We start from the raw sequence: 18,322 nt of genomic DNA, 5'->3' as shown, positions 1-18,322 counted from the left end.
TATTAATACAGAGTAGAATATTATTCTAACATTTAAAAGAATAATGATGATATATTTATTTTTTTAAATATAAAGAAAAGTACGCTTTACTTTAATTATTTTTAGAGTAATAAATCAATTTTTGTTCTAATATTAAAGAATGTTTAATTGCGATAGCAAGGCATGCATTTCCCCCTGTGAAAAAACATCAGTTCTATGTATAGTTTCTCTATATTCTCTCCTTATTTTTTCCCGATCGATAATTAAATATGTGTGCGGTCCCTCCATCACTAAGTCACGCTTGGGGGACGACAACTTTAATGTCACTTTCGCAAGAGTTTTGTAGCCCACTATTGTTCTCCGATGCGTGTGTCTTTCCTCTCCTCGCTCGCGATTGGTCAAAACCTCGTTCAACCTCCTCCACCTCCAATTCTTCTCAACTCTGTCCAGTTTCTTCCTACCCTCTCTTTAAAGCATTGGACATTATGCAAATTTCACAATGTGTCACATTCTCATCAGCGCCACCTAGCGACGTCTTGAGACTTCTCATCAAGGAGTATTATAAAAAGATTAAAGCACTTGCTTACTACTTTTTCAACCCCTATAAAACAAACCAAAATCGTCACCTGGGATGCACCGTTATCTAAACATCACGCTATCAACGTGTCATTTTCTTTTTTTTTATTCTTTCTTCTTTTTTTTTCGTTTTGAAAGTTTAATACTGCACGATTTGCATTAAGATGTTGTTATAAAGCTGAAGAATCTCGAAATGACATTCCAAGGTAGGGGAATTAGGTGGTATTAATTTCCCCTACAGGAGAAATCTTACAGAACTGTCAAATGTTCTTAGTCCTGGAGGTTGAAATTAAGGAGATGTGGGAAAGGAGAATTTTAGAAACTAATTTAAACATGCGTTTATTTTATTTTCCCCGTGGTCCTTTATCGTTCATTAGAAAAGAATAAATAATTAGGTGTTAATTTCGTCCATTTGGTAAATGAAGCTTGATAATACATAGAAAAATAGCAATTCTTAGTATGAAATCGAAATACTTTTTTTTCCTTCAAAGTTTCTTTTTTTCTTTCTTTTTTATTTTGTAATGAAAGAAAATCGCTGGGAAACGTGACTTTTTCATCACAATAGTTCCTTTTTATGTTTATTTAGTTAACGCTAAATTTTAGTTGTTTCGTATCTTTTTTTTTTTTTTTTTTTTNGATTTAATTCATTTCAAAGATTTAATTTTTTTTTTTTTTTTTTTTTTTTTAATTATGCGCGATTATTCTGAATGAGTTTAAGCATAAAGAACTTATAAATCAGAATAATGAATTGCAAATCAGAAGAATTTAAGTCAGACTGAACACTCAAGTTTAATTTATTTCCTGTTGGCCTTTATCGTTCATTAAAAAAGAATCAATAATTTGGTATTAATTTTATTCATTTGATAAATCAAACATGATAATACAAGGAAAATTGGTAAATCTTGGTTAGGAATTGGAATAATTTCCTACCCGGGGTTTTTAGCTGCTTAAATTTCTTTCTGTATTTTTTTTTCCTTGTAATTATTGAAAAGCGCAGGAAAAAGTGACTTCCTGTATACGATAATTCTCTTTTGTATTTATTTAACTTTGAATTTTACTTACATCATATCTTATCTTAAATTATGCATGATGAATCAGTAAAAATCAGAATGAAATCAATAAAAAAACTGATGAATCAGAATAATGAATTAAAGAATCGGAAGAATTTTTATCGGAATGAAAACACATCGGAACACCATTCCAACAAAATATTTACAGACAGTACGCAGTTCTTACTTAGTACACCAGGCGAAGACTATCAAAATTTTAAAGCCTATATACCCATTTTAAGCAAAACATACGTATAGTGCTCCCTTAATACAGATTTTTAGAATCCTTTATAAAATTAGTTTAGAAAATACACACAAAAGATTATAAAAAATAAAAAACTATCGAAATTTACCGAACCATTAACGAGGAAGATAAGTTTAAAAACGTCAAGACTATTTTGAGAAAAACCTCCTACTTTTATTAGTTAATTAAACTGGTTTTGTCTTCTTCATTTCATTTCATTTTGCCTTCCCTGATAGTTTATCGAGTAATTTTTTTAGTTCTATTGTTTCGATCCAGCTTAAATATAAATGCGCAATCCATAATCTGCATACCTTTTTTCAATTCATTTTGTCTAGAATTCTAAAACTATGTATTACAAAGCCCTTTTTATGATCTTTGCATTTTTCCGTAATAAGTACAAAGAAAATATATTTTCGCCTTGAAAACTGATAGCTGAACTTTAATAAAATCACAAAATGTTTTATTTATTGGTTGGATTTTATTACTAATATTGCACTATAGTTAGACTAATGAGTTATAAGAAACTATCTGGAATTCAGCCTTAGAAGGCAATCCTAGAGAATGTGCTTAATACACTAGGTATTGTTCAAATTATTATTATTTTTTTTAAAACAATGTGTTCTAATGACTTGTTCTGTTGTGTTAGATAAAGCGTTCTGGTATATTGATTATATTTTTTTAAACAGTTGTGTGGTATCTAAAAAAGTGTTCTGTTCTTCAAATTATAGGCTATTATAAGGTGTTGTTATCTTTATTATTATGAGAGATAGACTAGTTAGGAAAAAAAAACAGGTGCTAAAATGGTAAATGTTGAATCAATGTTAGAGTTTGTTATTTTGGAACAAATATTAACCAATTGTAAAACATTACTCAAAATAAGCCTCATCGGCGCACTTCTACTGCTGATTAAACTCGTGATTGCTCTCTTGTATAATCAATACATCTTTTGTTTCTCTCAGAATAATGTTTCGCCTAATTGGCGAGAGCTCAGTTAGGAGATTTACTGAGCAAGTAAAAGTTCCGAAACCAGTTTTAGAAGCAGTCTTAAGCTTGAGATGATGCGGTACACAAAGCCCTTCATTACCTCCCGTCTTTCTAATTCAACCTCCCCGTCTCAATCCTCTTCAATGCATTTTAATGCATTGCATTAACCAGTTAGTTAATGAACAGAGACAACCAAACCATTAGACTCATTTGTGGAAGATACAAACGAATCCCAGAAGCACACTCAAAAGCTACCGCTTTGGCGATCAAAGATTTAGTCAGCTCCTTTTCGAGGAAAATACATTTGGAAACACATTAACCGATCAGACTTTTCACGGGTGAGTCGCTTTCCAAGGAACGATAGAAGAAGGATTTTTCTGTGCATCCTCCCTCTGACCCAGATCTAGCACCGTTCCCCACCCTTTTATATAGAAGGCATCCACAATTTATCACTATTCCTTTTTAACTGGCGACCATTGATGGGCGCCAATGCTTGTGTTGCTATTGATTCCGAGTGTCCCGGATGTTGTCGCCATTTGGCGGCAGAAAAACATCAAAAAGATATCACTCCCATAGTTTTGAAGGTTATTAATTAAAGAAAGTTTCGGGTGGAAAAATGGTGCGGGGTATTGCTACATCGAATGGGGAAAGTGGGGATGCTCCCCCGATAATGAAAGATGTGTCTCTGACAGCGTGCTCTCTGTGAGATATAAGGACTTATCGATTAACGTGAGGGATGTCGGACCTGCATGTCGGACGATTGATCACGTGGGTTGGGACATTGGCAGAAAACAGATGAGTCGGATAGTAGCTTATTAACAAAATATCGGACTCTATTATTTGTATCGACATTGTAATAATAAATTGCTAGGGACCAAGCTTTGTTTCCTTTTAATTGTGTGAACCGTTAAAATTTCAAAAACAGGTGACTATGGCAAAACAGATGGCTGTTTTCTTTTCTGAGAAAGTATTCACAAAGTTTGGGTGCGTTTCGTTCTTCTCTTAAGTTAGCATCGAAAATATTAAAGTTTGAACTGTTGTCTTATCAATTAAAGATGAGATAATAATACTTTATGGAAACTGTTCAATTTTCAACGAATAATATATTTATAAAAATTTAGAACCACTTAAAACGTGAGAACTAGTTTTGGCTAAGCGTTTCAGTAAAAAGTTTTAATTTCCATGCGAGAACTTATTTCGGTTAAAAAATTTAAAAACATTATAAATGTCAAATTTCATGTTGGATAAGCGAAAGTATAATGTTGTGGCGAGTATGCATATAATTTAGTTAAAACTTAGCTAAAACTTTAAAAAAAAAAGAAAAATCCCTTCTAGTGAAGTCCCACTGAGGTGCCCCAAGGTGACTGTGTGATACGAATTCTCCTCATAGCACCGTGCTGACGTAAAATATCCTCAATTGTAGACGAATCATGGGTTTAAATCTCCTTACCCACGAGCTAGCCGTGGGAGATTTTCGTGGTTTTCCTCTTCATGTAATGCAAGTGCGGGTTTAATCCATGAAAAAGTCTTCCACGTAGGCTAGTTTGACCCTATGCTTGATCCCGGAATTTGCTTGTCTTTTGATTTGGGTTCAAAATTACAAGGTTACGGAATTGAATATTGCTAATTCGTAAACTCAGAATTGGGTCCGCTGTTTTATATATATATATATATATATATACTAGGGGGCTCAGCCCTCTGTTCGCTACCACTCACCAACCCCCATGATTGCTTCACAATAATTGTCTTTTCTTGGCAGAAAACAGTTTTTCTACTAAAGTTAAAATTATTCACTTAACATGTATGNTGGAGTAAACATATATATATATATATTCTTACGATTTATAAATTGACAATTGACTGATGAATTTTTTCAGTAAAAATTAATTCAATATTCTTAAATAAATCGAAAGTTAAATACAGATATTCAATTTCATATTATTCAGAAAAATTAGAATTAGACTAAGTAGAATTAATTAAAAACGCAATTCTTTTATTTCCTTTTATTAAATAAAGTCAATGACAGTTTAAATGCTTTAAAAAATCGCTTCCTTGCAAACAACATTTCAAATCCAAGTTAGTTTCAAAGAGCTATCAAAGTTAGAAAAGTTAGAAGCAAACAACTCAAAAACCTTTAATGTCTTTTGCTTTAACGCAACTTTGCACCTAACTTTTCAGTTAAGTGCCGAGTCTAACATGACGTTTCACGAAAGCTTCCTTAAATACCTGAACGTTAAATTCGCACTTTAACGACCACAGATTGTGCTGTTGAGTACGTCACAGTATACGTATTTTCCCTCCATTATGAAGAATGTTTATTGTTCGCAATTTAGCCAGCAAAACAATTGAAGTGTACGGAGATTTAGTGCTAAAAAGTTCTGATGTTGTTATTATTTTAGCTATGAAGTGTAAAACAACACTTTTACCTTTTTTTTATACTATTGATATTAGTATAAGTTGTATAATTGCCGTTAAATTGAAAGATTAACAAAACATATTTTGTAGTTTAAATTTCACTTTCTTCCGTTTTTTAAATTTTTCTCTAAAATGTAACCCTTTGACGCAGAATTTTTATTAAAGATATTTTTCATACTTTTTTCACTATGCCGTATTAATTTTGGTGAAAAGAAATGAAAAATATTATCTTTAGTATTTTAATTTGTTATGGTAATGAAATACAGCATGAAATACCGGTGTCTTCGTTAAAGGTAAAATTTTCCAAACACGACTCACTTCCGAACAATTTTTTTTTTTTTTTAAATTTGCACTTATTTGAAGCAAAGCAGTTAATCATCATTGACATTTTTTTAGTTTACAAAATAATTTATTCATGAAATTTTGAATTGAAAGGGGAATAAAAAAAAATTAACTACTTTTTTTTAAATTTATATCTTACAAGGGAAACTAGGGAAGTGTGACTCGCCAATTTTGAAATAAACTAGTGGGATGTATGCCTTATGAGGAATAATTTTAGTGTGAAACATTCGTTTCGGCCCATTGAAGGTCCTGTGAGAGATAAAAAATAATTCAATATATAGAAAAATCGGTATTTTAATGCAGACTATTAGTTATTGTAATTGTCTCATACTCCAATTAATTTTGTGGTACTATCACGTACTATATAATGCATATTTATTGTCAAAATTGATTTCGAAAATTTTATATATCTGTAGTTTTTTAGAAAAACCTGTATTTTAAAAAAAAATTGGCATTAAATTTTCTTAATTTTTTTTTCTTCGAAAAAGTTTCCAAATTAATTGGAGTATGTAATTCCAAATCAATTAATTAATAAATAAATAATTAACAATTAATTAACAATTTTCTGATTTGCTTATTAATTTGAAAATTAATTAATTATCCTATTAATTACAAATTAATTGGATTATGAAACAATTACAATAACTAATAGTCTACATTGAAGTAATAAAAAACCGATTTTTCTATATATTGAATTATTTTTTATCTCTCACAGGACCTTCTAAGGGCTAAAACGAATGTTAAATAATTTATCAATTAGCAAATTAATTAATTATCCAATTAATTAGATTATGAGACAATTACAGTAACTAATAGTCTGCATCGAAGTAATAAAATACCGATTTTTCTATATATTGAATTATTTTTTATCTCTCACAGGACCTTCTACGGGCCGAAACGAATGTTGCCCCCTAAAATTATTCCTCATAAAGCATACATCCCACTAGTTTATTTCAAAATTGGCGAGTCACACTTCCCTAGTTTCCCTTGTTAGTAGAAATATAATTCTGATAATATAACATATTTTTTTAATTAACTGTTATACTGTTTTTATAATTATTAAAACTACCGAAATATATTTTTGCATGTAATAAGAGCATCAGAAAAATATAAATAAAAGGGATAGTGATGTCCCATCTGCATCAAAGAGTTAATATGATGATAAAATTTTTTAAATAAATTATTGGTTTATTATTATATTATGATTATTACAATAATTGGTTTGTTATTTAAAAAAAATATAATTGGTATTGATAATAACTCTAAATTTGAAATTATTATTTTTTATAAACAATCTCCGTATTTTCAATTCTTATTTTTTTTTCATTTGAAATTAAATTTAATAGGATGTTACACTACTAATACCTTATAGTTTAAAAAAACCCTAGTAAGCTTCAATTGCTTACAAAACCATCAATCCAAGCAGATTTGCGTAATCTGTCAAAGTGTTATTTTGAAAAAACACAGAAATAAAAATAACATTAAGGAGTCGATTATTTTCGATTGCTCTTTTAACTAAATTATTGCATGTCAAGAATCAGAATTCATTGAAAAAAAACCTGTTTATTTAAATAATGTATACTTAATGTTTGATTCTTAACTTAATTCAAAGTTAGCATAATTTAACTAATTTCAGGTAGTTTTCGCGTACTATGTTGTGTGTAAAAATACTGTAATAAAATCAAAAATTATTCAGATAACTGCAATATTTTGTAAGTTCTACATTAATATTTAAAAATTCTATTGAATTTTGAATTGAATGAAGAATAAAATCAGAAATTTTTTCCTATATTCTTATTATTTGAATTGAATGAAGAATAAAATCTGAATTTTTTTTTCTATATTCTTATTAAAATTTGAATTGAATGAAGAATAAAATCAGATTTTTTTTTCTATATTCTTATTAAAATTGAATTGAATGAAGAATAAAATCTAAAATTTTTTTTCTATATTCTTATTAAAATTTGAATTGAATGAAGAATAAAATCAGACATTTTTTTTCTATATTCTTATTAAAATTTGAATTGAATGAGGAATAAAATCGGAAATTTTTTTCTATATTCTTATTGAAATTTGAATTGAATGAAGACATTCACAAATCAGAAATTTTTTCTATATTCTTATTAAAAAGTAACGCCAAAAATAAACAGAGGTTTGTAATTGTTTTTAATAGCAATAAGCTGCTACGGTAATAGCTTTTAATTATTTATTTAGTATTTTAATACGAATTTACCCCCAAATGGAGTAAACATATTATAACTTCATATCTAACTAGCTAACATTTTAATTTCTTTAATCCAACTTAAAACGGGACCGAATTGTTTATTTATTTCTCTTAAATATACTTTTAAAATGTTTCTTAATCAAATATTATTAAATCTCTACTTACATTGCATAATGTTTTTCTAAATAGCGCAAAATTACAGTAATAAAAGTAATTATTTGCTTTATATAATTACGACATTTTCAAAACACAATTTTGATATCGTTTTTCGGATTTCGCGTAACTATATAATAAGGTCTAATTAGTTGCAACTGAATCTAATTTTAATATGTTTTCGCATAAAATAAAGAATACCTCGAAATTAGCGTGTTATGCAAATACCTAACTTATAAATTATATCCCCCTTTGCTTAAATGAAATACCACTAAAAATTTCTGAAATATGCTCTTTTTTTCCTTAAATTAATTTTCCTTACTTTTAAAAATTAAATAATTTGCTTCGAGTATTCATATTTATTGAAATATAATTTCCCAAATTTATTTTATTATTACCTTACTCTTTAAGAAAATCAGTCGTTATAAAAGATTATTGCAACTTAATTTCAGAAAAGAAAAAAAAGTAGCTTTTATTTTGTTACTTTACTAAGCATTACAGAAAATGGCTCTAATAACTCTTAAAAACAATTTCTTTTGAAACAGGGTAATTGTCGCGGAGGCCATTTTGAAAATTGTGAGAACATGCTCAATACACAAACTTCTCAATCAACGTAATTACATTGCACGCCGTTAAGCAACGGCGAGAGGACATTAAAGGCAAAGCAGTGCATTGTTCGATTCCTGGCGAAGATAATGGCGTATAATTGGCAGCCGAGCGTAGTTTCGAACGTCCAATTTAAAGACACAACAAAATTAATTGTATCATCATTTCTACAAACGGAACGACGCAGGGCCTGGCCATTATTGAGAACATTACTGACACTGGCTTGCAAACGATTTTCGAAACTGAAATCACACGATAATTCGCGATCGAAACTTTAGACTTTAAGATCATCATCAAGCAAAGATGGCTGCCGACAGCCGAAGTGAACACGTTGCCAGATGCAGCATACCGATATCTCGTCTGATGTGATCGAAGTATAAATGATGTTAGTGAGGAGCTCACGGTAAATTAATTGATTTAATTACTACTAATTACTAGTCTGTATATCTGTTTACGTATTCTTGGAGTCTGTTTAGATGTAGGGAGTTCTGAATTAATGTTTTCTTTAAGAATCACGCAGAAAGGAAACAGGCTTTTTTATTCTGTACTTACTGAATACCTGATTTTTGTATCGGGTGAAAAAAAAGTAAATTATCAATATATCAGTATACAATCAACAATACAAAATCATTCATAAAACTGAAAGGCATATTCGATGCAATTAGTTAAGCTAAAACTACTCTAATTTAAATTTTTATTATTTCTTGCCCTTTTGGGTTACTTTATACTATAGTTTGTCTAAAGTAAGAACTCCCCTAGCCATCCGTCTGAACCCGTGGCAGTGACTATGGTAACGAGGTACAACTATTTCTAGTAGGGGGTGGGATTATTGTTTATGACAGGTTTCAGCGAGAGGAAGGGAATATTTTTCTTCGGTCTACTGTGTTAGCCTTAGTGTTAAGAAAAGCAACACTCCCTGAAATGGACAATTCTTGTTTCCATAGCAGCAGACGGTGTCAGACTTTGTGGCGGGGGGAGTTCGAACCGTAGACAAACTATACCTTATTAAGCAAGACACGCTTTTAGAAGTTCATCTCTTCACAATAAAGATTAATTATATTCAGTATCATTCGGTGTAATACTACTGCTCTAGGTCAACTCCTGATAGCAGGGCTGATTGTGCTCCAGAAAAAATCCTGATTTCCGGAATTTTCGCTAACAGTGATCCGAAAGTTTCCGGAGATCGAAGGTCCAGACGTTTCAAAAAATCATTGATCACAGAAGTTTCCGGAAATCAAATTTTCAAAGATGGAGCTTAAAAGCACAGTTTATTTTATTTGTTTGTAAGGGAGAGCCAGAGAGATATTTTATAAGCTTATATTCATGATTAATATTCATTTTTTATCAGTAAGTAGTTGTTATAATCATAAACTCAAGAAAGAAAGACATATTTGTGAATTTTAATTGCTTCTCCAGGTCATCATAGGTATGTGTTAATGGTATAGGTATGTGTAAAAGTTTAAATATATTTTAAGTAAGCTAAGAAATATTGAGAAAAAGGAAAGAAAATTAACCTTGTTTAAATTTTTTTCTAATTTTTCAATTTAAACTGTTTTTTTTTTTTAACTCAAGAAGTTTTCCGGAATTTTGACTTAGGCTCACAATCACCCCTGTAATAGTCCAAAATTAATAAAATCAAAAATTTTCTTCTGTACCTACTCCTTTCGGTGGGCCGTATCAAAATTTGACGAATAATTTTACAATGGGATACCTGCAAGTGACGTAGTGTGGATATCGCGATCTTGATTGGTTGTTGAAACGTGGCATTTGTTCAAGCTAGCAACTGTTCTTTTCATTCTATTTCGAGTAATCCAAGCCCGTCAAGTATCATTTCTCTTAGGTGACACATTCTAAATTCTTTTACAAAGATTATTTCTCGAAGATTTCAATTCTTTCACTATATACTTAGACTTAACACAAAGATAACCACGAAGCCATGTGGAACATAAACAAACTAATTATGCGTCGAAGTTGCCAGGTACATAAAACAAAATTGTTATTATAAAATAAATAAGCAAATAATAAATCTAAGTTAAACAGAAAAAAAGCAGACGAGAAAGAATAATATTTCAACTAATTCGATGTTCTATACGGCTCTGTATTTAACTAACTTAAATTAACATTCTAACGTTAATTAACATTCTAACGTAAATTAACATTCTAACGTTAATTAACATTCTAACGTTAATTAACATTCTAACGTTAATTAACATTCTAACTTCTGTAGAGAAATTTAACTGAACTTTAATGCACCATTTTGCTGATAAAGATTAGCTGATGGTGACGTAATAGGTCACATGTGTGGGTATGGGAGGTTTTCTTCTTCTTAAGTGCTAGTATGCAATTGAAGGTTAGAAAACTATTTAAATTAGTCTATTTATAGGATCGTCTTTTTAAAATGTTATGCTCTGTTTCTCTCTTCAAAGTTGAATTAAATAAGTTTCTATTTACAATTACATACTATACTTTTTTAAATACTTATGAATTGAATATTTATTTAAAATGTTATTATTTTATAGGTATAAGGCTTAATTGTATCCAATTTTGAAACCCAATTAATAAAAAGTTTTATTTGTAAAACCTAATTTTTCGTTGTAAAAACTTGAACTAGATTCAAGTTTTAAAAAATCTAAAAGTATTTTCAATTTTATAATTGATTATAATACTTAAAAAATAATGAAAGAGCGTTAAATGTATTATACAAATTAATTATTTTGTTAAAAATTATACTTTAAAAAATATTTTAAAAGATTAAGACTTGAAAACTGTTTACAGGGTTTGATAAAGAGAAGAATGAAACAAATAACGCAGTTTAAATTGCTTATTATATCTATATTTCGAAAATAAGTGGGGAAATGGGCTATTTTATTTTTACCATTTTATATCCTTACCATGTCTATTCTTGAATCGGTGAACTTCAAGAAAGGTAAAAAAATTATAGTTAATAAAATTGGACTCTGTTAAATTCATAGCTGTTTATTATTTAAAATGTAGTTTTAAATTTTACATTTTTCATGTGTCATATTTTGATTTTATAGTTGATTTAGATTGAAATGAAATTTCGAAAATTTTATCTATTTTTATATTATTATACATCTATTTTTATATTATTATACATCTATTTTTATATTATTATACATTTACATATTATTGTTACCAACAATTATTATCATAAATTATATCTTATATGAATTAATGTTTTCTTGAAATATACGTGTTATCTGAGAAATTAATAAAAAACTATAGTTCGCAAAGAATTTCAAAATACTTCATTTTATAATCAGATTGAACACATCTTCTTTTATTTTACTTAAATTATGTACAAAAAGAAGAAAAAAGGATTGTAAGGTGAGATAGAAAAAAATTAATTGTCAAGAAAGTTCCTTCACGCTACAATTACCCTCCCATTTTTCTTTTGTAACCTTTTTTTTTTAGTTTGAAAGTAAAATGAAGGAAAAGTTTAAACTCTAACGAGGTCAAAGTTTCTTTTTTATATTTTGGCAACAAAAGACTCAACGATGTAAATCGTCTGTCCGTTAGTAGAAATTCTAAACATAATTATTTCTTGAAAAAAAATGGTTGTTTTTAGAGACTTAAATTTCAACGGATTTTTAAAAGAATGAAAGACAGTAAAAGAAAATATGCATGTCTAATTCATTTTAATTTTTTCATGATAAAATGCTTTATTCAGTTTTAAATAATTTGTAAGTTATCATCAATCAGTAAAATATTTGCTTGGAGCTGTTTTTCTGAAGAAAAAAAAAATCTCAGAAAGTAATTTTTTTAACAAATACTAAATAACTTGTTTTTCACCCGACTATCAAATTTCAAAAGCGTTTTTTTAAAGGAAAAAAAAAGGAGTAAATGATTTATTTCATTAATGAAAAAAAATTTAAAGATTTCGCTCTTAGTTTTTCTGCCAAAACATTTAGTTCATTATGCATTAGGCATTTTGAAAAATATCTCGGATTGTATTTTTTTTTTATAATAAATTCTAAATAAAAAGCTTTTCAACCGACTTTTAAATTAAATTTCAAAAGTTTTTTTTAGAAAAGAGTTAAATGATTTATTTTATTGATGAGAAAAATAAAAGATTTTGCTCTCAGTTTTCCTGCCAAAAATTAAGTCGTTTATCATGCATTTGCAACATAACTTGCAATTCGCATTATGCAATTTTGCAATATATTTTGATGAATATTTTTTACGGTAAATAATTTCTGTTGTATTTTACATGGTAGAAGGAAAAACATTTGCTAATTTCATTCTCATTTTAATTATAAACTTAATGTAAAAAAGATAATTTATTTATAGTGAATATTAAATTTAGAGGATACTTTTTTAATTCGATTCTATCTTTCGAAAGTTTATTTTATCCAACTACATTTTTTAAGATTTCTTGATCTTACGTCTTGATTATTCTATATATTATTCATTAAAACATTTTTATTTATGTTTTCTGATTTCGCTTATTAATACATTTTTATAATCGATTGTGGAAATGGAAATTTCAAGCACCTTTAGACATGCAGCTTGATGAATTAAGCTATAACAGAGCTAACTTGTCTCGCTTCTGATTACAAGTTTCTCTGCCAACATAGTCTTCTTGCAGTGAAACACTTTTACAGTAGTTGCACAAGAATTATATGAGGCGAGAGTTTTACGGAATCACAAGTGTTGTTATGAATAGTATTCTAAATACCGGTTATTTATTTTTCGTTAATTTTTTCGGCTAGTTCATAGAAAGTATCTTATTTGTTGAAAGTTATTCTCACAAAAGTATACTTTATTTATATTGAAGGCGTACTTATAGCGTACTTTGTACAGTTTTTCAATATAAAAAAAAGTGAAGTTACCAGGAACTAATTACATAATTTATAAACTTTTTTATTTATAAAATGTATGCATTTATGCTTTAAAGTAAGTATCATGATTTGAATACGTTTGAATACTGAAACATATCTAATAATTTAGTTATAGAATGATATATTATTTTTCTTTCTAGGATTCGGATTTGTAACTTTTGAAAATGAAGATGTCGTTGACAAAGTTTGCGAAATACATTTTCATGAAATCAATAACAAAATGGTTAGTAAATTGTGATTACTTCTATTAAATTATTTTCTCTGTCACTATATAAATATTTCCAATGTATGAGTGTAAAAAATGTGGGAATAAATAACAATATATATATAAATGAAAATTTCCACATACAGCTTAAATAGTTCGAAAGCTGAGATAACATTTACTTAAAGAAGCAGTATCGTTAAATATCTGGGAGTTATCATTTTATATAAAAAATAACCTGATCGTCAATTTTAGCTGTTTCTGTTAATAACTTTTTTAATAGCGTTTGCTATATTGAATGGTTTTTGATATTTTCAATGAATAAAGTTGAAAGCAGCGCGATAATAAGTAACCGTATTAGAGAAAGAACGAATCAATAAATCAGCGTATTAGAGAATCAACATATCAATAAATCAAATATTAAAAAGTCAACTAGCGTTATAAAACAGCGTGTTAGAGATTCAGCGAAACATTAATACTGCGTATTTAAGAATAAACTTATTATTAAATCAGCGTATTTGAGAATTATGAAATCAATAAAACAGCGTATTGGAGTATCAGCTTATTAGTAAATCAGCGCATTAGAGAATTAACTTATTAATAAATCAACGCATTAAAGAATCAACGAATTGATACAACTGCGTGTTAGAGAATCAGCTTATGAATAAAAAAAGCATTTTAAAGAATCAACATATGAATAAATCAGCACATTAGAGAATCAACGAGTCAATAATGTAGCATATTAGAAAATTAACGTATCAATAAATCAGTGTATTAGATAATCAGCAAATAAATGAAACATATTAGAGAATCAACGTTTCATTAAATCAGCGCATTAGAGAATCAACGAATCAATAATGTAGCATATGAGAAAATTAACGTATCAATAAATCAGTGTAGTTGATAATCAGCGAATGAATGAAACATATTAGAGAATCAACGTTTCATTAAATCAGCGTATTAGAGACACAACGTATCAATAAATATACGAATGAGAAAATGGGTTAATCAGTGAATCTGAAAATCAATTCGTAAACAAATAAAAAGATTATAAACCCGTAATTTGTGGTATAATCGTCGAAGACTAAAAATTTTGTTTCAACTGTGACGCTATTAGACTTTAAAGCAATCACACGCACTACCTTAAAATTAACAAATTTCCCCTGATTACGCGATGTCTTTTCTTAAGTTTCTAATTTCTCGTATTATTTAATTATTCAAAATCATACACTTTAAACGCCAAAAATCCTCCAAGAAACGCATATTTGAATAATCGTTTTAACTTGGGAGCCAAAACAATATAAAGTTAAAATTTTACGTCTAATCGCTTGTGTTTAGTCATAAAGGATTCATGACCTTACATCTAATTAAAAATGTTTGTTAATGACTTTGCAATATTACCCGTGAACACGGGTCTTGTGTCAAAGCTTTGACTGCGAGCGGAAGTGCGTGGGAGGGAGAAGGTATGGGTAAGAGTGTAAAAGTTCTGCGTAATGAGCAACTCGGTAATTAAGATCCTTTCCTTAATTTTCTGAATTTGTTAATGCTACAAAATATATTTATGAAAACCATTCTAAATATGCCGAAACTTGATGTTTTTCGTACTTTTGTTGCCTGTAATTTTGTTCGTTTTTTTTCTTTGCAATTTTTTAAAAATTGAAATTTTTTTTATTAGGAAATAGTTTTATACATCATTATGTATATGTTCTACATTGTTGCACTAAATAATTTTATTTTTGTTCTAGAATCGAAGTTAAAAAAAAGAAAATATGATTTTTTTCCACCCTCTATTTAGATAATTTCCCGAAACAGTTTCAAATTTTTAATGAGCTTAAAATTGCAATTTCAAATGTAGTTTTTTCACTTCTAGGAATTGCATGAAATATATGTACTTCATTTTTGCATAAAACTCCAACTATTTTTAAAAGAATATTTAACAACGCGTCGTTTGGTTTATAGTGTCGTTGCTTTAAACCAAATAATTCCAGAGATGAAATGAAAAAAATCCTTTTTAATTTTTTTAATTAGAGCTTGAACCATTTCTTCTTAAATCTCAAATCAAAATTTTTTTTGCAGTACTCATATAATAATTGTTTATGAAAATAATACAAACAATTATGATAATCTTCAAACCAAATAGTAATCATACGCAGTTAAAATATTGTGTATTTTATAAAACACAATTTGTTAAGTACCGCTCAATTACATATTTTATATTAAAAATAATAAGTTTTTACTGTGAATATTAGATTTTAGTTCGCGAAAATTCAATCATTTGATCGAGATTTACCAATAATATTTTTCTTTTATTTACCTATACAAAACCTTAGAAAATATATTAATAAAAATAACATTGCTATAATAATTTTTCTGTTAATTTTTTGTCAGCATATCTATTGATATTTTTATCACTTATTATTTTTTCTATATTTTTTTAAAAAAAAGACAGACACATTATTTTTTAAAATTAATATTTTGTATATTAAAGATAAAAATTTTTTAAGTTTAATGTGTAGTTTTTTAAAGTTCATTGTTTAATTTCCTGAAAGTTTTTAAGTTTTCTGCGATACGCCATTCTTTGTTAAGATTCACCGTTAGTTTTCTAAAGGTTATTTTATTACTTCTTTAAACTCTTACGGTTTAAAAAAATCGCATGTGATTTATTATTCTTGTTACGAATAATTAATAGTTTCCTTTAGTTTTATTTTTTTCCTTAAAGTTTAATGATTATTTTTGAAGAAAAAAAAATGCATTACATTACCATTGTTAAATGTAATCCATAGCTTCTTAAAATAAATAAGCAAAGTATACTATAGTAGTTCCCATGTTCATTGGATATGGTATCTTATTTGATTCTTTTTAGAACTTTTAAATGCAAGTCATTTTAACTAAATAAATGCTCTTTAAAAGTGGTAAAAAATAGAAACTTAGCTTTAATTCCCATACGTATACCTTTGCAATACCGCGTATATCCTTTCAAACTGTGACTCTGAAATTCCGAAGAGAATCCTCTCCAAAAAGAAATCGACTATTGCATTTGAAGAAACGGGAAATAGTCTGAATACATGAATAAATTTAAAATGACTCGCACAATAACCTTTTAGAGACTTCCTATACCCCTTTTGAATTTCTTCTTCTTCTTCTTCTTGAAGCGTCGAAATGAAATAGAAGAGAGAAAAAAAACGGAAACTAAAAAAAACTAAAATAAATAAATAAAATGTGCATATCAAGACCCACAATGGAAGCTGATTAGATTGAGGCTAGAAGAGAACGTTGAAATCGAAATAAACTGGTTGAGTTTTCCGTGAAGAATAGACGAATATCGACAGAAGTAAATGCTGTTTTATTTAGTACAGACGCCAGAAATTAATATTCTGATTGGCTTGGCATTCCATAATTGTTCGCTGGTACACTCGAAATAAAGTTTTGAAATGATTAGAACGTGGTAAAAGATGCACATCGACATGAGTTATTATGTGCGCCTTTGTTGTAAATTTGCATTTGACAAGGAGACCTGCTTGTCATTTCGAAGAAAAGACGATTGTAAGGAGAGCAGGGGGGGGGGAATAATTTCGCTTGATGGAATATTGAATTTAGTCAAATGAAAGAATTGGTATTTAATGAGTTAACTATTGTGCAAATTGAATGGAGACTGAAGACGCAATTTTCTGAAATTATATTTAATTAATTTAAACTGTCTTATAGTTAAGGGTTCGTATATAAAATAAATTTCACGAAATAGCTTAAAACTTAATGTACTTCTCCTTAAGGTCATAACTAATAATTTTACATCCCGTATGTGCTGTTACGAAATAGGAAAGAATGAATGATAAATTCGGGTCTTATAGATTCAAGTTGAGATTATAAATCTTCTCCGTTCTGTACAATACTGATTTTTATGACAATCGCCCTTACCGTTAATACAGACATTACTGCTGGAGCTATCGGGCAATAATTCTAATTCTTAAAAATAAAAATAGGATAGAGAAATTGGATCCGGTTGAAATTGGATGCGTTTAAGATTCTTCAGGTTTAACCCACTAGGATTGGATAGATCTATAGGATAGATTGGATAGAAAGGTCGATGCGTTGAAGGTTCTTCAGGGCTTGGTATAGACTGCTACTAACCAATTTTATCCGGTAAAAGATGGATGCTTTGGAAATTATTCGGAATTTTACCTATCAGATTGGTTAGATCCAGTTTTGTCCACTTAAAGATGAAATGTTTGAAAATTCTTCGCGCTTTTACCTATTGGGATTGGTTAGACCCAGTTTTATCCGGTTAAAGATGGATGTTTTGCAAATTCTTCGGACTTAAACATGTTAGGATTGGTTATATTCAGTTTTATCCGGTTAAGGATGGAGGCTTCGCAAATTCGTCGGGCTTAAACATATTAGAATTGGTTATATTCAGTTTTATCCGGTTAAAGATGGATGCGTTGGAAATTCGTCGGGCTTAAACATATTAGAATTGGTTATATTCAGTTTTATCCGGTTAAAGATTGACGCGTTGGAAATTCTTCGGCTTTAACTTTCTAGGTTAGTTTAAATCCAGTTTTATCCGGTTAAAGATGGATGCGTTGGAAATTCGTCGGCTTTAACTTACTATGTTAGTTTAAATCCAGTTTTATCCGGTTAAAGATGGATGCGTTGGAAATTCTTCGGCTTTTTAGGATTGATTACATC

At 28.7% G+C, this 18,322-nt stretch overlaps 1 protein-coding gene across 17 annotated transcripts in view; it reads left to right on the top strand.

Annotated features, from left to right (window-relative positions):
* Positions 1-18,322, top strand: part of LOC107436679 (RNA-binding protein Musashi homolog Rbp6) — a 463,932-nt gene that overhangs the window by 404,294 nt on the left and 41,316 nt on the right. For all 17 annotated transcript variants that reach the window (XM_071182213.1, XM_071182219.1, XM_071182217.1 and 14 more), the window contains exon 8: positions 13,575-13,657. In XM_071182213.1, coding sequence (XP_071038314.1) covers positions 13,575-13,657 — 83 coding nt within the window. The remainder of the gene's footprint in view (positions 1-13,574; positions 13,658-18,322) is intronic.

This window comes from Parasteatoda tepidariorum, chromosome 6, assembly GCF_043381705.1.
Source record: "Parasteatoda tepidariorum isolate YZ-2023 chromosome 6, CAS_Ptep_4.0, whole genome shotgun sequence".
NCBI lineage: Eukaryota > Metazoa > Arthropoda > Arachnida > Araneae > Theridiidae > Parasteatoda > Parasteatoda tepidariorum.
Note: the sequence above shows the minus strand (reverse complement) of the source record. Positions and strands in the feature narration are given on the sequence as shown.